This window comes from Marmota flaviventris, chromosome 2, assembly GCF_047511675.1.
Source record: "Marmota flaviventris isolate mMarFla1 chromosome 2, mMarFla1.hap1, whole genome shotgun sequence".
NCBI lineage: Eukaryota > Metazoa > Chordata > Mammalia > Rodentia > Sciuridae > Marmota > Marmota flaviventris.
The window spans coordinates 182,142,872-182,165,763 of record NC_092499.1 but is presented as its reverse complement, the minus strand read 5'-3'; the positions used below and the strand labels follow the sequence as shown (position 1 = coordinate 182,165,763).

Below are 22,892 nucleotides of genomic sequence, written 5' to 3'. Positions count from 1 at the left end.
GTCCTCAACAGGCAGACCTCTCCATAGACCTGCTGGTGTATAGTCACAACATGGCAACTAGCTTCACTCAGCTACATCCCCAACCCTTTTCAGTTTATCTTGAAACAGGATGTTTGGGACTATAGGTATGTGGCACTATGCCCAGCTTCTACAATATTGTTGAGAGCCGCAGGGGCTATACAAACCATATCATTTCAGTGTGGGAAGGGACAGTACAAGGGCATAAACACCAGGAAGTGAATCACTGAGGCCATCTTGGAAGCTGAATATCACATAATATTTGAGAGATCTCTTCTTTTATAAGGGGTTAATAACAGCCAGGCCTGTACCAGGTACTGAGGACACAATAGATGGGTCTAGAAAACACGATATCTAATGTCAAGGGGTTGGGGAGCCCAGGGGAACCAGGAAAGTCTTCACAAAGGAAGGGAAATCTGAACTGACACTAAGGTTGAGATGCTGACCAGATGAAGGGGATGGTGTTGGACTACAATACAAGCAAAAGACTAAGGGGAGATGGTACAGAGGGAGGAACAGCGTGTATGAAAGCCCAGTATAAAGAGCAGACAACTACTCAAGAGACTGAGGCAAAGGATCACATGTTTGAGCCAGCCTGAGCAAATTTGCAAGACCTTATCTCAAGCTAAAAATTTAAAAGTGCTAAGAATGTAGCTCAGTAGTACTTTGCCAAGCATGTATTGTTGAACTACAATGCAAACAAAAGACCACTGACTCCAATTTTAAATCAAATTAAAGCAAGCTTGGATTGTGTTCACAAAAGCTGGCCAGCGACTGTCTCTCCCAAAGACGGGCTAGAGATCAACCCCCAGATCTCCAGGTAAAAGGTTTTATTTTTTTATTTTTGTTTTCTATTTATTTATTTATTTTTTTTAGTTTTCAGCGGACATAACATCTTTGTTTGTATGTGGTGCTGAGGATCGAACCCGGGCTGCATGTATGCCAGGCGGGCGTGCTACTGCTTGAGCCACATCCTCAGCCCCGGTAAAAGGTTTTATAGCACAAAGAGTTACAAAGGGGGGTGTCTTGGGAACTTACAGTTAACAGGATCTGGCAAGCAAAATACAAAGGCAGATAGCAGGTTAATGATCTACGTAGCTTAACATTTCAAGGTAGGGAGTACATTGAGATTCCAACATTAGAATTTATGAGGTGCTGCTGAGGTTTTAGGAGGGTTGTTATCTGGTCAAGGAGAGCCAGGCATGAGTGAGTTCAGAGTACACACAGGAATTTCAAACAAGTTTAAACATCAGGTTGTCAGGCCAAATAGAAATCTTAGTATTTTATGGTCAAATAGAAATCTTAGTATTTTATGGTAAAACAGAAATGAGCTTTTCATAACTTTGTGACAAGATGAGATGACTCCCAACCTTAAGATGGAATTAGGTTGGGTTCATCAGTATGAGGCCCCAACTTCAATCCCCAGTCCTGCAAAAGAAAGCAGAGCAGTGCCAGGAGTGGTGGCACACACCTGTAATCCCAGCAGCTTGGGAGGCTGAGGCTGAGTTCAAAGCCAGCCTCAGCAACTTCGAGGCACTAAGCAACTTAGTGAGTCTCTAAATAAAATACAAAATAACACTGGGGATGTGGCTCAGTGGCTGAGTGCCACTGAGTTCAATCCCCAGTACTACCCCCCGGCCAAATAAAATAAAAGAAAGAAAGAAAAGAAAGCAGAGAAGAACTAGAGAAATTAAACAAGCTTGGTGTCTATGGAATGGGGAATGATGAAAGAAGAGGCTGCGTCAGATCACACAGTGCCTTTATAGAGAAAGGATTTTTATACATCCTGTGGACAGAAGGGAGCCATGGGAGAATTCTGAGCAGAGAAAAGACATAGAGGATGTTCTGGCTCTGGATTCCATGAGGCAGTATTCTCAGTATGTCCCAGGATGGCCTGTCCTGGTTGGTTCCACTGAGTTCTGTTCTTAGACCATTGACTAATGGCCACACCTGCTATGGAAGGATGGCCAGTTATGCTACTGTTGCCTTTACCCACTCCTTTTTCAGGCCTTGTGAACTGCTCTTAATTCAACATTTGCAGGTTTTAGAGCTAAAAGAAAGGACTGCATTCATCAAAGGGGACATTTTGATGGCACTACATTGGGTGCTGAGGAAGCAGCCTGCTTTCTGGAGCCTCCCAGACCAACAGGGATAGTGGAGCAGACACTGGTTGGGATCCTGGAGCGCAGAAGGGACATCTGGAGCACAGAGAAGGCTCTGAGAGAGATGGTTCTTTAGAGGCTTAAAATTGGGGAATTTTGCTAGGAAGAGCAAGGAATGGCTTCCAACACAAAAAGCACAGCTTGAACAAAGAAGACATCTCACCAGGTGGGCAGAAGAGTTGGAAGGGGTTTGGGGAGGGGTAGCCTGGGATGGGGGTGAAAAGAAGAGTTCTCCAACTTTGCCAAGTACTTGAAGGGGCCCCAAGAACAGGAGCGGGATAGGCTGGGGCAAACCAAGCTCAGAGCTCCAATTCTCCCTGGAGAGAGAGCTTTTGGAGATAGGGGATAAAGAGAGGGGGGATTGGGGGGGTTGTGGCTCAGTGGTGTGAGGCACTGGGTTAGACTCTCAGCACCACACAAAAATACATAAAATAAAGGTTAAAAAAAAAAGAATGCTTTAAAAAAAAAAAAAAAAAAAAGGAGGGGAGACCATGGCCTAGCGACGAGCACATGACAACTGATGCTCTCTCATGCGCTGCCTGCCTTCCTCAAGTATCTATCTGGACCTGTTTCCCCATCAAAGAAGGGTTCTGGGACGGTCGGACGCAAAAAGGACACCTTAAACTGGAACGTCTACGAGGGAACTCCAGAGCGTGTCACCTGGAGAGATGGTGATGTGGTGACGTAAGCAGTCGGAACAGAAAGGAAGGACTTGGACAGGGCGGGCGGGCAACAACGTCGACGCCGCAGCACGCATGCGCTAAGCCGCAGAAGGGCGTTCCCTGCGCGCGAGAGCCTGTCGGCCGCGCATGCGCCGTTGGTTGGCGGGAGCTTCGGAAGTGGTAGCCGTGACGTTGACTGCGGACCGCGCGCGGAGGTGCACCTGAGAAGACCCGCCTCAGTGGCTCGGGGGTCCAGGGCTGAGAGAGGGCCGCGGACTGAGTAACCCGTGGCCGGTGTTTCAGGAACGGAGGCTCCGAGCTGCATGGGCGTCGCACCGAGGTCAGGAAGTCGCACACCTCTCCCCTGCTTATCCCCTTCCCAGCCTCTGTGTGCAGCCAGCCCACCGCTGTCGCTGCTCGAGACTGGGAGCCTCCGGGCGCGGCGACCTTCTCTGGAAGTAAAGAAACCCGAGGGCGGGTGCGCCTCCCGCTCGGGCAGGGCCGAGGCCTAGAGTCCTGAAATATGGACTCAAAAGTGAAGATACACATAAAAAAGGAGACCGGGGGGCGCGCAGGGGCTGGCTGCGGGACGAGCTGGGGCAGGCTTTCCGCCCCCTCCGAACCTTCGTTCCCCACTCTCCAAAGTGGAGTGTGTACTAGCACCGAAAGTTGGGGAAGGGATGAAGCGGGACCATGAAGTGAGTAAAGCGCTTACATGGCACAGGTCCTAACGGATCGGAAGCGCTTAGGTGACAAATTGGTGCTATTGTCCTAGCTTGGTCTGTGTGATAAGTCATAAGGAGGGTGAGGATTTCGATTTTGAAGGACCCTTCTTTATTGTGTTGCCTTTCCCACGTTGTCTCTCGGCATCTGTTCATTTCTCTTTACCAAGCACCTCCACATCCAGATGGCTGCTAGTAGCATGAACGATGAAGAGATGTTCTCTCAGCTGTATCCCTGCCCTCTTTTTAAGTCAGTTGTCTGTGACAGACACCGGGGAGACAGATATGTTAACAAACTTTACAGCCAGGACTAGAGACCAGGGGATGTGGCTACCAAATCTCACAGTAGAAGTGGCTTTATATTTAAGTGAGGTTGGGAAGGATGAATGTTATACAGAAAGGACGGATATGTGCAAAGATTCAAAAGTGCTACAGGGAAAGGGTATCACAGAGATCCCAACTGGTTAAGCTGAGACTAGCTTATTGAAAGTTATTGAATGCAAGGTGGGAAAATTTTCTGCAGTTGTTTTTAAAGAATGGATTGCACTGGAGCAGTGTTGAATGCAGAAAAAAACAGTGAAGAAACTGATAATGAGGCGGCGAGAGAGCAGAAATTGTGAGACTTAAACTAGTAGGGACTGGGGTTGTTGCTCAGTGGTAGAGCACTTGCCTAGCATATGGGTTTGATCTTCAGCACCACATAAAAATAAATAAAAAAGATGTTGTGGGGCTGGGATTGTGGATCAGTAGTAGATCGCTTGCCTAGCACATGTGAAGTACTGGGTTTGATCCTCAGTACCACGTAAGATAAAGGTATTGTGTCCACCTACAAATAAAAAATATATTTTAAAAAGGATATTGTGTCCATCTACAACTAAAAATTTTTGAAAAACTAAACTAGTAATGGTGGCAATGGAGGAAAGATTTAGAGACCTGGTAGAACTGATATGCCTTTTGGAAAGCTAAGAGTAAGGAATAAAGGATAATGTGGTTTTTCTAGTTTGGAAGACCAAGTAGGTCCTAATGCCATCAACTGAATTAAGGAATTAGGGACTACTTAAACAAAGTTTTAGCTAGTGGAAGATAGGGAAATATGTGTATTTCTAGCAATAAATTCTGTAGAAGTTCAGAACAGAGAGCAATGACCTATTCTTTATACTCTGTATAGGAGGTGGGTGAAGGCAATTCAGAGAGGATGGGAAGCACAGGTCTATTCTAGGGTAGAAAAGCTCCAGTGACACTAGACCTGAAATGTAAAGGAACAGATCACTTTGTTTTCCTGTTTTCAGAGTTTTCTACCTAGGATGACTTCAGTGACTGAATCAGACATCATAAAAGGTGAGTATTGCGAAAGTCCAAGGCCTCTTGCCTTGAGTTCAGGCTTCTGAGCTATTACCTAATTGTTTCCTGGATAGTGGTTGATTTATTGTCACATTCATGTATTTGCAGAAATGCTTCCTCAGTGTTTCCATGATCTGAGTGCATTTTCCTCCTTCTCTTTTCTCCACACACACCCCCTTCTTCTCCTTTTTCTCTTCCTCCTCCTCCCTCTTCCCTCTTCTTTCATCTTCTTGCATCTTGCTGTGCTCAGGCTGGCCCAAACTCCTGGGCTCAGTTGATCCTCCTGCCTCAGGCTCCCAAATAGCTGCTCAAATAGTTGGGACCACAGGCGTATGCCTCTGTGTAGGGGCAGGTTTTCTTTTTCCATCTTTTTGCTCATATACTTAGTTGTGGTGGGTTTGATTTTGTATTTTGACTTTTTTATAACAAATGCTAGAAGAGAATCCAGTGACGTCTAAGATACATGATCATCAATTGCAATCAAGTTTCAACCCTGTGGAAGTGTTTACTAAATCATCTGTCTCCTTGGAGATGACTCAAGCAAAGGAAAGAATTCACCTTGGCTCTAGCCCAGAAAAAGGGGAAAGTTCTGATGTCAGCCACCAGGAAGGACTTCAGTTGAGGTCCCTTCATTTGTCCACTCAAGAACAGTCTGTCCATCATGGAGACAGGAGACAGTCCTGGCGTCGAGCAAGTATGAATGAAATAAACCGACGGAAGTCACTGCCTCCCTTCCATCAGGGCATCACAGGTGGGGTGCTATGTACATAAAACAGGTTCCAGCTCAGATAAGAGGCAGTGAGGAAGGACAGGAATGACAAAGTATAACAGAATAGACTTGACTTTGCTTCTTTTTAGCTATGTGACTTTGAGCAAATCACTTCACCTTTTTGAGCCTCAGTTCCTCACCTATAAAATGGAAACAATAATACCTACTGTGTAAGGATGTTCTATGTTTATAAATTCTGATGTCAGACCTATTAAATATTCAGTATTATTGATGTTTATGTCATATGAGCCATCATGTACATATTCTGATTGATTGCTAATTATTCAACACTTATCCCCTGCTCAGATGATAGACATTAAAGAGGTTTTCCAGTAGCTTTCGCCTCATACCTAAAGTGGAACAGAAGTTGGATGGGTTAATACCTGATTTTAGCCTTTATAACTAGGAAAAAACTCAAAAGTGAAGATACACATAAAAATATCTAGACTGGACTGAGGTGTAGCTCAGTGGTGAAGTGTTCGCTAAGGAGCATGAGGTGTTGGGCTCAATCCCCTACACCAAAAAAGAAAAGAATGAATGAAAATGTAGTTCTTAAGAATACCATATTTGAATGTTGTTTTGTGTGAATTTATATCTGAGCATCAAAATATAGAATATAATATGGAAAATCTAGTATGGAATTGAGCAAATTACTTAACCTCCTTTGCCTTAAGGTCCTTGCCAGTAAACTGGGAGTGAAATAATACCTATCTTACAGGGCTGTATGAAAACTAAATGAGTTGATGTATAACATAGTACACATGTACTTGGAACGGAGTAATATCTCAAATGTTAAGCTATTATAATTACTTTAAGATATCACCATCCAGCCAGGCGTGGTGGCACACTTAAAATCTCAGCCAAGGCAGGAGGATGGCAAGTTTGAGGCCATCCTTGGCAACTTAGTGAAACTCTGTCTCAAAATAATAAGTAAAGGGTAGGAATGTAGCTAAGTGGTAGAGCATCCTGGGTTCAATTCCCAGTACAGCAAAAAAATAAATAAATAAATAAAGATAACTACCATCCAAGTGGTCTGATGTATAGAAGGAAACTGGATAAAAACAGCCATTTAACACATCAGAAAATTGCTGCCAATTCAATGCCCATGTACTTTATTCCCTAGATGTGCCAAGAAAACATTAGTAGTTCCTTAGGATTACCCCTAACTTCATTTAATTCCAGAGCATTTTTAGACTTAAAACTCTGTGTAACAGGAAATCACCAATGTAATAAAATTGCTTATTTTCTGGTTGTTCCTGGCCACCTGCCAGGTTTCCTTGGTTACAGGCAGAAAGAATCCTATTTTTCTTGACTAACAACAGTAAGAATCAAGAGAGGAGTCTTGAGAATTTTAAAAAATGGCAAGCTAAAGCTGGAGGGCAAAAAGACATGTAGCTCTCATAATTCTCAAAGCAGACATCCTTGGCTATATAAATTGTTTTGTTTTATTTTTGTACTGGGACTTGAACCCAGGGGCACTTTACCACTGGGCTACATCCTCAGTGTTTTTTTTAAATTTTGAGACAGGGTCCTGCTAAGTTGCTGAGGCTGGCCTTCAACTTTCAATCCTCCTGCCTCAGCCTCCTGAATCACTGGGATTACAGGTGTGCACCACCACACTCAGCTATATAATTGTTTTGATTTTTTTTGTGTGTGTGTGTGGTGCTGGGGATTGAACCCAGGGCCTTATACATGCAAGGCAAGCACTCTACCAACTGAGCTATATCCCCAGCTCTATATAATTATTTTTAAATGGAAATAATTAAAATTAACAATATCTATATTTTGCAGTTGAGGAATCAATGGCATAATTATGGAAAGTGTCCAGTCAGTGTGGTCTCATAACTCACTATGTGACCTTGAGTAAATTATCTGTTACCCAGCTTTGTTCCTTAGCATTATCTTTCATTAGATGGAATTGATAAGATACTTGCCTCTAAGTTTAATGAGGTGTACATAGCATTTAATAAAATGTTTTTTATATAGCAAGTGTTCAGTAGGTGTTAGCTCTTCATGTTGAGTAGGTCATTTTAGGGAGGCAGCATGGTATTTAGTAGGTAAAACACTGATTTTGGTGATAGATTTGGGTTTGAATCATGACTCCTCCAGTCTCTGATTTCAGACAAATCACTTCAGTTTCCCCATTTCTAAAATGGAGAGCTTGTGGAATTTATAAGAAGACTCTTAATGTCTTTAAAGCACCTTGCAGTGCCTGTCATATAAAAATGCTCAAAGGTTCTCATCTGCTTTCTTTGGTAATATGAATTATAAAAAGTTATTTTATATCTACCTTGTTTAACAAAATAAAAGTTTAATGTAATACCTAAGAAAGATTCTTATAACTTTTTTTAAGTTTGGATATACAAATAGGAAATTTGGATTTTCCTCTGGGATTCTGGAAGAATTAGAATTCTCCCTTTAATCAGAGAAGGCTCCTTCTTGCTTTAAGTTGGATTGCATCAAGGGAGGAAAATTTTATTTTGTTTACTTTGCTGGCTGTGTAAGTATGCATTTCCTTAAATGTGGTGATATTTTATCTTAGAGCTCAGCAGGTCCATCAGTGTTGACTTAGCAGAAAGCAAACGGCTTGGTGCTCTCCTGCTTTCAAGTTTTCAGGTGAGATTCTTGGGATTGGGAAATGCTTTCAACTTTTTTGTTGTTTCAACTGTTATTGTTCCAACTTCAGAGATATTAGTACTCGATGAACTGATTAAAAGATGTTTTCTTCAGGTTGAGATTAATGTAAAAGCCAGATTTAACCCCAGCAGCATGTTCTTTTTGGACCAAATTCTCTACTAGTCTCATTGTTGCTGCTGTACTAACTGAGCAGCTAACAGATTTCCCCAGTACAGTATCTTTTGCCCATTGACCGCAAGTGATGGGAATTTAAAGTGGGTAGAGGTAAAAATTGAAGTTTCATTACAAACATTGGAGGTATGATTACATGCTAAACCAATATATGATATATGTCATATAGTTAATATTTATTTTTTAGTTGTAGGTGGACATAATACCTTTATTTTATTTTTATGTGGTGCTGAGGATTGAACCCAGTGCCTCAAGCATGCTAAGCGAGCACTCTTCCTCTGAGCCACAACCTCAGCCCCTAATTATATTGTTTATGCTATGGCTCACTGGTGCTTATGGCAGTTTAGAGAAGCAAATAATTTGTGTGAATTAAATGACATTTTTTTTTTCTGAGTTAAAATGTGTAGTCTGAGCAACAAAGTGTTTTATTCCTGATTTATTCTGTTTATATGAAAAGTCTTAGGTGAAAAAAAATTAAATCATATTTAATTTATATTTATTAAACATTACAAAGCTATAGGACTGGCCTGGAAATTTTTTTGTTGTTGTACTGAAAAAAACTTTTCTTTTTTAGTTCTCGGTACAGAAACTTGAACCTTTCCTAAGGAACACTAAAGGCTTCAGTCTTGAAAGTTTTAGAGCAAAAGGTAAGTTACTAAGAATAGATGAGTGAGCTTTGAACCTGGTACTTCATTTTTAAAAAGACCTAGAAAATACTCAGATTTACTTGTCAGCAGAGATTGTTTATCTCAGAATTGTACCATAATTAGAGCAGACACATCTGGGTTAGCTTGATGGATAATTAACATTTCCCTTTCACATTCTTCACCTGAGTGTTACAGTAGGCTCTTTCAAGTCTAGCAGAGACCTGTTTTTACCTTGAGCACATTTTTTTTGTTTGTTTGTTTTTTTTGGATTGAACCCAGGGTAGCTTAACCACTGAGCCATATCTCCAACCCTTTTTATTTTTTATTTTGAGACAGGGTCTCACTAAGTTGTTGGGAGGGCCTCAAATTTGGGATCTTCCTGCCTTAGCCTTTCAAGTCATTGGGATTGTAGATAAGCATGTGCCACCTCTCCCTGTGTGCATGTATTTTTTTATTTGCCATCATTATCTCTCATTACACTCTTGCCTATTTCCTGACTTCTGTAATGCTTTTCCTTCTAGTGCCAGGAGTTCATTTCTCTTGAAAAAAATGAAGTTATCAGTACTTATATACCTGTTTAACTCCTTTTTCACTAGTCAAGTATAAAACCACTTAAAAATGACATGAAGAAGTTATCTTCCATTTTTTCTATATATAGTAGAGAAAATAAACAACATTTTTCTGCATACTTGGACCACTTTTTTGAGTGAATGAGAGGGCCAGAATGTAACAGAACACTAGAAGGTGTTTTCTAGACCTAAGAACACCTTAAGTATCTTTGTTAGCTCATTGTGAAAATTTATATTCTTTCTATTTTATGACATTATTTTACTCTCTCTAGCATCTTCTCTTTCTGAGGAGTTGAAACATTTTGCAGACAGACTGGAAAGTGATGGAACTCTACAAAAATGTTTTGAAGATTCAAAAGAGTAAGAGCAATTCCCCTCTGTCCTAAATTATAACTGAATTAGGACTTTTCATTATTATTAAACAGTTGTTTATTCTTTCAACAAACATTTATATAGCATTTTCGTATGTATCAGGATCTTTCAAGTATTGGGGATACAATGATAAATAAGCCTAACAATAATCTTTTAATCATACATGGTAATAAAGGAGACAGTCAAATACAGAGAAAATGTGATTTCAGATAGTGATGATCAAGAAAGTTAAAAAATATTGGGGCTGGGGTTGTGGCTCAGCAGTAGAGCGCTCGCCTAGCATGTGCAAGGCCCTGGGTTCAATCCTCAGCACCACATAAAAATAAATAAATAAAATAAGTGTATTGTGTCCAATTACAACTAAAAAATAAATATAAAAAAAAGAAAATTAAAAAATATATGACTTTAGGATGTGAGCAACTTAAGGTAGAATGTTCAGAGAAATTCTCTAATGATTTGACCTCTGGACTAAAACATGTAAGACTGAATGATGAGTAGGAACCAGCCATGGAAAGATGAAAAAAGCTCAATTCAGATCTTTGCTAGTCAGGTGAGATGAAAGAAAATCATGTTCTTTGGATCTTGACAAGCAAGAATATTAGCATAAATTTAAAAATTCCACCTCCAAAATTGGTAGTTCTTCAGGTTCAAGGTTATCCCCAACCTGCTAACTGTGCTCTGCAACAAGCCAAACACTTAGACTTACATCATGAACTTTAAGTTTGGATTTCATGAAGGTCTACTTTTCCATAGGTCCTTAGGATTGACATTTCTAATCAGGAAATGAAAGATATTTTAGCTCAACACAGCATCTCTTTTAATATATTTAAGCACAGGCTACTGCATCTCATCAGTTTCCCAGGCCTAGGTAGAAACACAGGAATGGTGGTACTACTAATTGTCTTTGCCAGGCAGAGTACCAAGAGCACCTACAATATTTTGGCATTTTTAGTGCCTGCTTTCTTTCTGTTAGAATTAATCAACTGAGCTGAGCCATTGAATAACAGTAGGAATCAAAATTGATGAATTGGGTGGAGCCAAAACATAGATAACCCTAAGTGCCAATTTCAAGAGTTCAGGCTTTTCTTCTGTAAGCTGTGTAGTCACAGAGGTTCAAATATGATACTGGGGATTAAGCCTAGGCTCGCCTGAAATTTGTGATCCTCCTGCCTCGGCCTACCAAGTTGTTGGGATTATAGGTATATGCCACCTATAGTCTGGGGCTAGGGTTGTGGCTAAACCTGGGGCTAGGGTTGTGGCTCAGTGGCAGAGCACTTGATTTCCACATGTGAGGCACTAGGTTCGATCCTCAGCACAACATAAAAATTAATAAACAAAAACAGATATATGCCGCCTGTAGTTACGTCTGAACCCAGCTAATCACAGAGTTTTTAAGCAAGGCAAAAAAATTAAAGGACTATTTTTAGAAAAGTTAATTTGGCCATGGTGTGAATTGGAATGGATGAGAAAAATGGAATATAAAGAGACAAAAGTGAGACAGATCCAGGCATGGTGGTGCATGCCTATAATCCCAGCAACTCAGAAGCTAAGGCAAAAGGATTGCAAGTTTCAGGCCAGCTTTGGCAATTTAGTGAGATCCTGTCTCATAAAAAAGTTTAAAAAGGGACTAGGGATGAAGCTCATGGTAGAAAGCCCCCAGGTTCAATCCCAGTACCGTAAACACACACACACACACACACACACACCAGTGAGATATAAGTCCAAAAACAAATATTTGGTGAAAGATAAAAAGTTAGGAATGTTTTTATGCCACTAAAATTATGTAGGGACTGGGGATGTAGCTTAGGGGTAGAGTGCTTGCCTAGCAAGTGTAAAGCCCTGTGTTCAATCCCCAGCACTGCAAAGAAATTATATAGGACATCATATTAAAAACAAGTATTTCTTGAAAGATTCATGTTAATCTCATAATCCTATCTGTATTCCAGAAAAGCATCAGATTTGTCTCTGGAGAAGTCAGTGGCTGAGATGAAGGAGTATATAACAAAGTAAGTGAAAATGAGTGAACCTTATTTAGGAAAGTCTAAATTAATTCTTCATCTGGGGAATATAAACCTGGGGAAAATGAATTGTAAACATGGTGCTCAGTACTAATATATCAACAATAAAAATTAAAAGGCTGCATATTGAAAAGTTTATGGCTCTACTGATGGCTAATTTCATAGGAAGGAGTCTGGGGAATATAAGGATGTTAATTTCATTTTAAGAACTCTTGTTTTATTTGATTAAATTAATATCCTCTGATCAGTTTAGCTTTCTAATCCTTTAATGACTTTTTTATTCACATTTTATAACCAGATTATATTCCTAAGGTACTTATTGTTGCCCTGAGTGATTATGAATGAGATGATCAAAATTAACAGATTTTTTTTTCTCCCCGATTCTGTAGATTTTCTTTAGAAAGTCAGACTTGGGATCAGCTTTTGCTGCACTACCAGAAAGCAGTACTACCAGAAGCCATGTCCAGGTTAGATCTGTAAACAGGAAGCTATCTTTTTACCTTGTGGAATTTGATTTGCATTTATTTCAGTTCTTTTAGCACAAATTGAATGGTGAATCCTTTCTCACAGTTCAGTGAACACATCAAAACTCTGTAAAAGTGTGTATTAGTACTCTCTGACATAAGCAGAGTGTGGCAGAGAAGGAAGGAAAAGTTGGCATCACTATTTTTAGTCTCAGATCAGAATTGCCTCTGTCCTGTGCCTTTGGCTGTGGTTTCACATCCTTAGGGAGACAGGCACATCTCTGCTTTGCACCTGTCCACCTGGGTCTGGGCCAAGTACAGTAGTCAAGAGACCTGAGTGAGCACATGGACTTTGAGATGCAGGTATGCATCCTGAAGGGCTTTCATGGAGACACAGAAACATGCAAGGGGAGTGATAGAGGAGGAAAGAAAGATCCAGATCTTTGTCTGGATCTTGAAAGTGGGAAAGTGCTGAATTTTTATTTAATTGAGCATCTAAACAAGTAAGTTTAAGCTTTTTTTTTTCCCCCCTCCAGTAGTGTTAGCTAGAAAGCCAATTATAAAATGTTAGCCAAGACTCTATAATTGCAAAAGTGGCCTCTCAGTAGAGAGGGGCTTTGAGGAAAATGGTTTGAAAAACTTTTATAATCCAAGGAGTGGGGGTTATCAGTTACTTTATTTACCCCAAACCTATTCTATTTCTGAGGATAGACTCTATATAAGATGGCAGTTTCAGAATAAAAACTTTTGTGGCAAAGTTTATAGTTTAAGAGAAATGCTTCTAGAAGCAGTCTGACTACTTAATTTTGTGACCTCAGGCAGATCATTCTCTTGGAGTCTGTGGTTCCTCATTTGAAAACAGGGATATTACCTCTCATTGGGTTGTTATGTTAAATGGAAAGTGACTAGCAACATTTGGCACCTACAAAGCATTGAGTAAATTGTAGTGATAGTTTTGAAAAGGTTTCCATCAGTTTTCATGAACTCAAGGTAGATCAGCATTTTTTTTTTTTGGTAAATGTTATAAACATTGACTTTAGGGTAGCAGACTTTGGCTTCCCTTTACTCCAATGATAGCCCTTTTTGTTCATGTACATACTTACTGTTCAGTGGAGTTAACCGACCTAAAACTTTTAGCATTTCTCAGAGTCTAGTGGTATAAAAACTTTAATACAGGACAGTTGTTTCAGAGCCCCTTGTGAAGATAGCCTGTACCAGAAGCTGGCAGTGGAGCTCAGTGTGGAGTATTTGGCTAACCGTGTGCAAGGCCCTGGGTTTGATCCCACTACTGCAAAAGAAAAAGGAGATCTGGGCATGGTGGCACACACTTGTACTCCTAGCTGTTCAGGAGCCTGAGGCAAGAGAATAACAAGTTTGAAGCCAGCCTAAATAACTTAGTGAGACCCTCAAAACAATAAATGAATGAATGAATGGACTGGGATGTAGCGCAGGGGTAGAATGCCTCTGGGTTCAGTTGCTACTACCAAAAAAAGAGAGAGAGAGAGATCCCATACCTAGAGTAGGGTAGAAAAATATTGATTTGACCTTGTGGGAGGTTTTTTCAGAAATAATCTTTGATATCTTTTCCAGAAAGTGACTATAAAATTCCTTGAAAATCTTTTCTTTTTTTGTTGTTTTAGAGAATCAGCTGAAACCAAAATTACTGAAGTCAAAGTAGAACCTACAACATATCTTGGGTCTTCTCAGAGTGAAGTTCTTAACACAAAACCTGACTATCAGAAAATATTACAGAACCAAAACAAAGTATTTGATCATATGGAGCTGGTGGTGAGTTGGCTCAGTCTTACTTGGTTGAGCTTTCCAGCTTTGCTTTCCATCGCTGTGACAAAATCCCTGAAAATAATCAACTTACAAGAAGGAAAGATTTAGTTTGACTCAGTTTTGAACATTTCAGGCCATGGTTGCATGGCCCTATTGTTTTGGGCCTGTTGTGGCACAGTACACCGTGGTGGAACACATGACAGAGAAGGCTGCTTACATTGTGGTGGCTGGGAAGTGAAAGAGGAAGGGGCCTGGGTCCCAGTAACCCTTCAAGGGCACACACCCAGTATCCCTTCAAGCTCCCTCCCCTACGTCCACTATCTCCCAGTAGCACCACAAGCTGGTGACCAAGGCTTTAACATATGAGCCTTTGGGGGACATTCAAAATCCAACTATAGCATCATCCTTGGAAATAAATATAGAGGGCTGGGGATATAGTTCAGTTGGTAGAGTGCTTGCCTTGTAGACACAAGGCCCTGGGTTCCATCCCTAGCACCATAGACAATTTAAAAAAATAATAATAAAAAGTAAATATATGGGTAAGTGCTAATAAAGCAGGGTAAGGGTGATAGAGAGTACAGAAAGGGTTTCAGGTTGTTTTTTACATAAAGCACTTATCAAAGGCCCCACCAAGGTGCCAGTTTAACAGAAACTTGAAGGAATGAGAAAGTGAGCCATGAGGACATTTGGGAGAACAGTGTTTTTTCAGTCCTAGTATCAACAGGAAGCAGATGGGCATTTGAAATAAGGTAGTTTGAGGAATTTCCAAAACCTTATTTCAGTGCAACTATGGATAAAGATGTGGGTACCACAGAACCACAAGGGTTAGTGGAGTAACCTGTAGCTTAGAGGTAGCTGAGCTCATCCTACCTATTGGCCTGAAGGGAGGAACAGTTACTGTGGCATCTGAGGAGAGGACAACACATACTTTGAGAGAGCTATGACCTCAAGGCTGGAGGGATTCAGCCAACTCAAGATGACCTTTCTGGGAACAATCCTGGGTAATAAATACCCTGGCTTCATTGAGCTCCCTCCTACTAGGGCTCCCTTATAACTAACTATACCCAACCAGAAACTAGAGGATGTGGCACCTTTTGGTAGAGATCATAGGTGTCAGCCTCAGACCTGTTGGTAGTGGTCATAGGGGTCAGCCTGGGAAGGCACAGAGCAGGCTGGAGAAAAGTAGGGAATGGCTCAGGAAGCGTCAATAGAAACTGTCTAGCATAAGCATTCCAGGCTGAAAGACTAGCAGCTCAAAGCTGAGCAGGAGCCTCCCAGGGAGGTTGGAGGAATATCAGAGAAGCCATGGAGCTCTGCAGCTCTGTCTTGTCTTTTGTCTGCAGATGGATGAGCTGCAAGGATCAGTAAAACAGCTGCAAACGTTTATGGACGAAAGTACCCAGTGCCTCCAGAAGGTGTCAGCACAGCTTGGTAAGTGTCTCCAGGGGACTGGAGCTTAGGTTCTTCTATATCTGATGGCCTTTAGGATGCAAACTGCCCTACAAAGCATGTGGTCCTGAGGTATGACCTATATCAGGGGATTTGTTTTTCTCCCCACAATAAATAATATGTTGATGGGAAATTTCTTTCTTTCTTTCTTTCTTTTTTTGGTTATACTGGGGATTTAACCAGGGTACTCTACCACTGAGCTACACCACCCCCACCACCCTTTAAAATTTAGGTACTAGGGATTGAACCCAGGGTGCTTTACCACTGAGCCCTATCTTTAGCCCTTTTAATATATTATTTAGAGACAAGTTCTCACTCAGTTGCTTAGGGACTTGCTAAATTGCTGAGGCTGGCTTTGAACTTGTAATCCCCCTGCCTTAGCCTCCCAAGCCTCTGGGATTACAGGTGTGAGCCACCACACTGAATTTTTATTTCTTCCTAGTTGTAGATGGACACAATACCTTTTATTTAGTTAGTTAGTTTTATGTGGTGCTGAGGATCAAACACAGTGCCACACACATGCTAAGCAAGTGCTCTACCACTGAGCTCCAACCACAGACTCCCCAAGTCCTTTTATTTTTGTTTCCAGACAGTGTCTTGCTAATTTCCTGAGGTTGGCCTTGAATTCTCCTGCCTCAACCTCCTGAGTCACTTGGAATTATAGGCATGCACTACTGTGCCCAACTTTTTTTTAAAGTTGTAGGTAGACACAATACCTTTATTTTTTATTTTTATGTGGTGCTGAGGATCCAACCCAGTGCCTCAGGCATGTCAAGCGAGCGCTCTATCACTCAGCCCCAGCCCCCAACTTTTTATTTTTTTAGTTGTAGATGGACACAATACTTTTATTTTATTTATTTATTGCTATGTGGTGCTGAGGATCAAACCCACTGGCTCACACATGCTAGGCAAGAGCTCTGCCACTGAGCTACAGCCACGTCCTCTGGCTTTTTATGTTTGAGCCTTACTATGTTGAGGCTATCCTTGAACTTACAATCCTCCTCCTCAGCCTTTCATATTTCAACAGTAGTTGGGATTATAGGTGTGTGCTCCTGTACCTGGTTGTTGATGGGAAATTTCTAGATGTAAATTCCACAGAAGAACAGTAGACTGAGAATTAAATCCCCATGAACTGCCTTGTCATTGTAATGTCATTCACTATCTAACAGTGTTCACACTTTTTTTTGCTTGTTTGGTTTTTTGTTTGTTTGGGGTTTTTTTTTTTTTTGCAATACTGGGGATTAAACCCAGGGCCTCACGAGTACTAGGCCAGTATTCCACCACTGAACTACACCCTTAGTTCTTCAATAAACTTTATGTAAATTCAATTGAATTTAGTTTTGTCTCATTTCCTCTGCAGAGAAGAGAAGCATGCAACAGTTAGATACTTCACCTGCTCGAAAACTGCTTAAACTTCACCTACAGAAACCATCTACCACACATTGCTCTGGATCTTGTCAGTGATCTTGCCCAGCTTTTTTGCCAGAAGACACTCAAAGGAGAGGATTGGGAAGAGTGCCCCAGCATGTGGCAGCTGCACAGCAGCCTGAGCTGGACAGCTCTGTTGCTATGGAGGATAACTGGCTAGCTGACTGTAGAGAACTTTGACTTTTTTCTGAATGATAGAATTCATGCATCCAAAAGAAAATTAGAAACACATTTTTTTCCAGGAATATGCAAAATGTTTGAAACTTCCTTTTTGAAATGGCCTTCAAAACCAGTGGCCCATTCTTTTGAATATCCTTCATAGTATGAAGATTTCAGCTTTTGAAACCAAAGTCTTTTAGGACCAAGTTTAATGAAACATTTTAGAGACCAAGTTGGGTTCTGGTCATAAAGGGGTCAGGTTGGTTTTCAAGATGTGGCTATGAAGGGGATTTTAGATAGAAGAGCATTGAGCATTGTTTCCATCATGGGGATACATACATCACTTCACAAAATGTCCAATTTAAAGAAAATACTACTCATTTTTTATGTCTTGAGTGCACTTTAGTTTTTAACATTGAGTTGATATACTAAGCATTGAATTCATGGCAAGAGGAACTAAGTGCTACTTTTAATTTTTTTTTTTTTTTTCTGTGCTGGGGATCAAACTCAGCATGCTAGGCAAGTGTGCTTTACCACCAAGCTGCACCCCCTGTTTCCCAGTAGTTCTTTGTATTTATGAATAAACTATAAAATTATAAATAATTTTAAAATTTCCTATCTTTATATATGTTTTGAGTGTATTTTTAAAGTATTGTTTTTGTAGTGCTGAGCATTATGCCCACGGGCTTTGTGCATGCTAACAGTGTGCTCCACTATGGAGCTATGCCCCAGTCTCTAAAAATGATTAAAGGCAAAGAATGCTTAATAGAAAATAAGATTTTTTAAAAAATATATTTTAGTTACTGATGGACCTTTATTTTATTTATTTATATGCAGTGCTGAGAATTGAACCCAGTGCCTCAAACATGCTTGGTAAGTGCTCTACCACTGAGCCACAACCCCAGCCCAGAAAATAAGATTCTTTATCAAAGTGAAGTGAGCAGTAGTATGAAAATATGCCTCAGAACTTACTACCAATAAAATAGCTAATTTATTTTTAATTTTTTTTTTAAATTTTCATCACACTAATGGGACAAAACCTATACATTTAGACATTCAGTCAAAATATTAGATATTGAACACCCATTGGGGAGAGGTGATATCTCCTCACCTTGCCCTATGTTTGTTTCTTAAACACTTCTAGGCACTGGGGAGAGTACAAAGAACATAGGGAAATTCCTTCATGCGCATTGTACTGGAAACAAGGAACACAGAGTGGTGTTTTTTTGGTTTTTTTTTTTTGGGGGGGGGGGGTGTGTGGTGCTGGGGATTGAACCCAGGGCCTTGTGCATACAAGGCAAGCACTCTACCAACCTATGTCCCCAGTCCAGGAACACAGAGAGATGATATAGCTACCTTGGAAAGGTTAAAGACATTAAACTGGGCAAGTATTCTAGGCAAAAGCAGCATTTTTTTCTTTTCTATGGTATTGAGAATTGAACCTAGTGCCTTGCGCATGCTACATAAACATTCTATCACCAAGTTAGATCCTTAGCCTTTTTAATTTTATTTTGAGACAGGGTCTCACTAAACTATGCAGGCTGGCCTCAGACTTGTGATCTGATCTTTCTGCCTCAATGTCTCAAGAAAGTAGGAGCCTCGGGCTGGGATTGTGGCTCAGTGGTAGAGGGCTCGCCTAACAGGGGCGGGACCCGGGTTCAATCCTCAGCACCACATAAAAATAAATAAATAAAATAAAGAGATTGTGTTCAACTACAACTAAAAAAAAAAATAAAAATAAAAGCAAAATAATAATAATAATTAAAAAAAAAAAAAAAAGTAGGAGCCTCCCAAGTTGCTGGAATTATAGGTGTGTACCACTGAGCCAGGCCAGAACTAATAATAGAAGCAAGCAAGGTGTGGATATGAAAGATCACTTAAGCTACTGAAGTAGTAGAGGTGAGAACAGCTTGTGTTGGGTGTTGACAGTGAATGAATGGGGCAGAACTGTCTGCAGCTTATGGTGTCTGGAACATGTCAGACATGGAGCCTTTGTGTTAAAACCCAACTCTGCCACTTCCTATCTTATTGGGAAAAAGCTATTTAACCTCTTACCTGTAAGGTCAGGAGAAGGACAGAATCTATATTATAGGGATACTGTAAGGATTAGATTAAGTAACAGATTTAGAACACTGGTTATCAGTTTGCTCCTGAGGATGAAGGCTTGAACAAGTGGGTAGAGCATGAGATGGAAAACCTAATAGTTCAATTTGGGATACCAAATGGAGAATTCAACTAGTCTTGTCAGACATAAAGGGGGAAAATTGAGTAGAGATGTCTGGAATAGAGAGAAAACTTGAGAGAGATGTCTAGTTATTGAAGATTTAAGAATGGATTAAGTTGTCCATAGTAGAACAAGAAGAGAAATAAACCTCAAGGAAAGCTAACTTCACAATGAAAAGAATGGTGCTGATTACCCACTCCTGCAGAAGCACAGTAGTATAATGGAAAGAATGCAGAGCTTGAAGTGAATCCTCATCTCTTATCCTAAACGTCCTCACCTATAAAATGAGGATAGATCACTTCCAAAGGTAATCACACCTCCTCTAGTTTACTTATTATATTGTGTATTTTGTTATGAGTACTTGTTCAAACTGAAGGATTGGAAAGTGTGATTTTTATCTTCAACAGCTAAATAAAACACAGAAAAATAATACTTATTGAGCACTAAGGACCAGTCCTTATAAATTTATGAGGTGGTTTCTATTTTTTTTTTGTCATTATAAATGAACTTAGGCATGGTTTAATAATATAACCATAGACATATGGACAGTGGAGGGCGAAATACAGCCAATTTGGCACTCAGTAAATGTTAATGAACAAACTTAAGTGTATAATAAAGAGTTGTGCTCAAAAATCAGTTTTTCCTTTATCCAAATTTGGTTCAGGAATTGTGCGTGATGAATAACAATATCACTGCCTCTGAAAGATTTGATTGTTTTTATTCCATTTGCTCTCATTTAGTTCAGAGAATAGTCTCTAGTCCCAGATACATAACATTAAAAGAAATAATAGATCAACGAATAAAACTCCTAAGGGAGAGGGATTATGTCCTGTGCATTTTAGTGTTATTTAAATTGTTGGGTTATTAAGTTTAATGTGTGCAGTGATTCTGGAAAACAAAAAAATCCATCTCTCATGTTGCACTCAAAAAAACAAATAGTGTGACTGGTAGTTCTAGAGGGGATGTAAAAGAGGATTGGGAATTAGGAGCCGCGAGTCTCGAATTCTAGTTTTGAAGATACTGTGTTCATTCACAAAAATTTACCAAGCCCCTTCCAGGTGCCACGCACTGTGCTGGGGGCCTTGTGACCTTGGGTACGGCCTCAAGCCTTCTTAAAAGAGGCACGCGTGGATCTTAGGGATTTCATAAGGATGTGACTCAGAGGAAGGGGAGGAGGTTGTGGAGACACAGCATTCCACACCCCTCCCTCTCGGCCCCTCAGATTTCTCGGAGGAGACTCCGCAGCAAGAAAAACTACACCCAATATGGCGCCGCCAGCCCCTCCCGCCTCAGTCGCCATCTCCTTGGTAGTTCCCGAGGCAGGCGAGCGTAGTACGCCTGCGCAGCCCTGGCATCCTCAGTGCGCCTGCGCGCCCGCCGCGCTCCTCCTCCTCCCACCCTTCACCGCTGCCGCTGCTGCTTACTGCTGCACTGACCGCGGCGTCCGCGCCTCAGGTGAGTGAGCGCCTCAGCCCTACCCGCCCGCGGCGCGCGGCGCGGCGTGCGGGGACGTCGCTCCTTCTCCCTGCCCTCGGCTCCGTGTTTTCGCCGTCGACAGGGCCCGGGGTCCGCAATGCCAGCCGACCAACTCCGGCCCCCTACTCTCCGCCCCTCCCCGGGTCAGCCCGCCCTCCCGCCGCGGCTCCCCGCGCCCTGCCCACGGGCGACGGCGTGTGAACGACTCGGGTCGAGCCTTCTTCCGACACCTACAGTCCCAGGGACCCCTGCAGGGCCACCCCATTTCATGCTCGCGTTCTGCAGGCGGCAGAGCTCGGCAGTCTCCCCGGACTGGGCATCCATCTGCTCTGGCCGCCCTAGAGCAGGGGGGCACGGAAGAGGGGCCTGGCTCGCCCTGCCCTGTGCTGCCCCGAAGCAGCAGGGGGTGGCCACTGCTGGGACCCCACGACCGCCCTGCTGGGAGAGGGCTCCTTAGCCACACTTCACAGCCGAGGAAACTGAGGCACCGATTGGTGAAGTGCTGTGCCCAAGGTCACGGGGCTGACCAGTGGCAGGGATGGTTGTCGAACTCAGGTGCTTGGGCTGTTAAGGCCAGTGGAGATGGAATTTGATCTCAAACCTTTAAATATTTTTGAAAAAACACTTGTCATGTGTTTAGCGGAGTTGCTCTTAAACGTCATAAAGTGGGCTGCAGGAAGAATATCTTATTGTCGGAGTACAGTTAAGGTGTTACTGTAATAAAATGTGATATTAATAAGAGCTGACATTCATCCAGTACTTGCTGTGTGTCAGGGATCTTGCTAAGCATTTTATTAAGATCATCTCACTTAATACCTCAGCACTTCCTAATACCGTGCTTCCCCCTTTCTTTTCATGAAATCTCTCCTTCCCCACCCGCTGCATGGCTGGCCACATTGTCACAGGTAAACTAGGTTCCTCATGACTTGGGAGGTAGGAAAGCTCTCCTATGGTGGCTTAGTGGCAGAACAGGGTATTCCTTGCTTGCCTGCATCCAGATTTTTCCCTCAGCCTATCTCTTCTAGTGAGTATAATTAGCCTTCTTTTCCTAGCTGCCAGGAAAGCAGGAATGGGCTAGCTGGGCTAGCTGGCCTTGGAGGTGACAGAGCAGATTTGGCGAGCGGTCACCTCACTCTGGGACTTCTGGTTCTGCTCCAACGTTGGGCTTTAACATTTCAGTATTTAAGATAATGTGAAGGGGAGAAAGATCACTGACAGTGGTGCCGCATCTAAGAAGCCCTTGATTTGAAGTCCCAAATGAACAGCTATAAAAATATGTGAATGTTTTGCCCCCAAAATAACTAGCTCAAACTGCCTTTTTCTCCCTTAGCAAATCCTCGTCCACATTTCAAAGACTACACTAAATCACTCCCTTCTTTGTGAAGCCTTACCTGCTTGATTTTCCCAATTAGAATTAAGCACACACAGTACGATATATGCCAGGTCTTACCCTTAGGACTATTAGCTCCTTGAGGTCAGGAATTGTCTTTGCAACCCCAGATGCCTGGCTTATAGTGGACTAGTGGTAAAATCAGTGTATTTCCATTGCTTCTTTTCATCACTCAAAGGGTGAAGGTCTCTTGTTGCCCTTCTGTTCTTCATCTTGCCCTTCAGTTTCTCTTTGCTGTGTCTCCTGTTAGATTCAACTTCTCATCATCACTCACCTCTCAAAGGCCTCAGTCCACCCCGATGTTTCTGAAAATTTGCAAATAAGGGTCTTGTATCAGGAAGCCTGTTTATGCCCAATAGTTTGAGTTGGTATATGTTGCTTAAGCCTACAGAGCCATTTTTATTTACATGTTGCAGTAGGATGGTCTAAGGC

General features: G+C 41.6%; 2 protein-coding genes across 6 annotated transcripts in view; both read left to right on the top strand.

Annotated features, from left to right (window-relative positions):
- Positions 1 to 2,992: 2,992 nt before the first annotated feature.
- On the top strand, positions 2,993 to 17,973 carry Dsn1 (DSN1 component of MIS12 kinetochore complex). 2 transcript variants are annotated; one of them, XM_027945238.2, is made up of 11 exons: positions 2,993 to 3,182; positions 4,854 to 4,902; positions 5,437 to 5,656; positions 8,217 to 8,290; positions 9,057 to 9,129; positions 9,971 to 10,058; positions 12,017 to 12,076; positions 12,478 to 12,555; positions 14,193 to 14,340; positions 15,678 to 15,765; positions 17,144 to 17,973. In XM_027945238.2, the coding sequence occupies exons 3-11, from the start codon at positions 5,437 to 5,439 to the stop codon at positions 17,245 to 17,247; spliced, it is 933 nt and encodes a 310-aa protein (XP_027801039.1). In that variant the 5' UTR covers positions 2,993 to 3,182; positions 4,854 to 4,902; the 3' UTR covers positions 17,248 to 17,973. The 2 variants fall into 2 exon arrangements, with proteins under 2 accessions (XP_027801039.1, XP_027801038.1); XM_027945237.2 differs by having other exon boundaries at positions 5,342 to 5,656.
- Positions 17,974 to 20,981: 3,008 nt separating this feature from the next.
- Positions 20,982 to 22,892, top strand: part of Ndrg3 (NDRG family member 3) — a 61,159-nt gene continuing 59,248 nt past the window's right edge. For 3 of the 4 annotated variants that reach the window (XM_027945101.2, XM_027945098.2, XM_071608911.1), the window contains exon 1: positions 20,982 to 21,049. The gene's annotated coding sequence lies outside the window, so the exon portion shown is untranslated. The remainder of the gene's footprint in view (positions 21,050 to 22,892) is intronic. The other variant, XM_071608910.1, reaches the window with a different exon arrangement.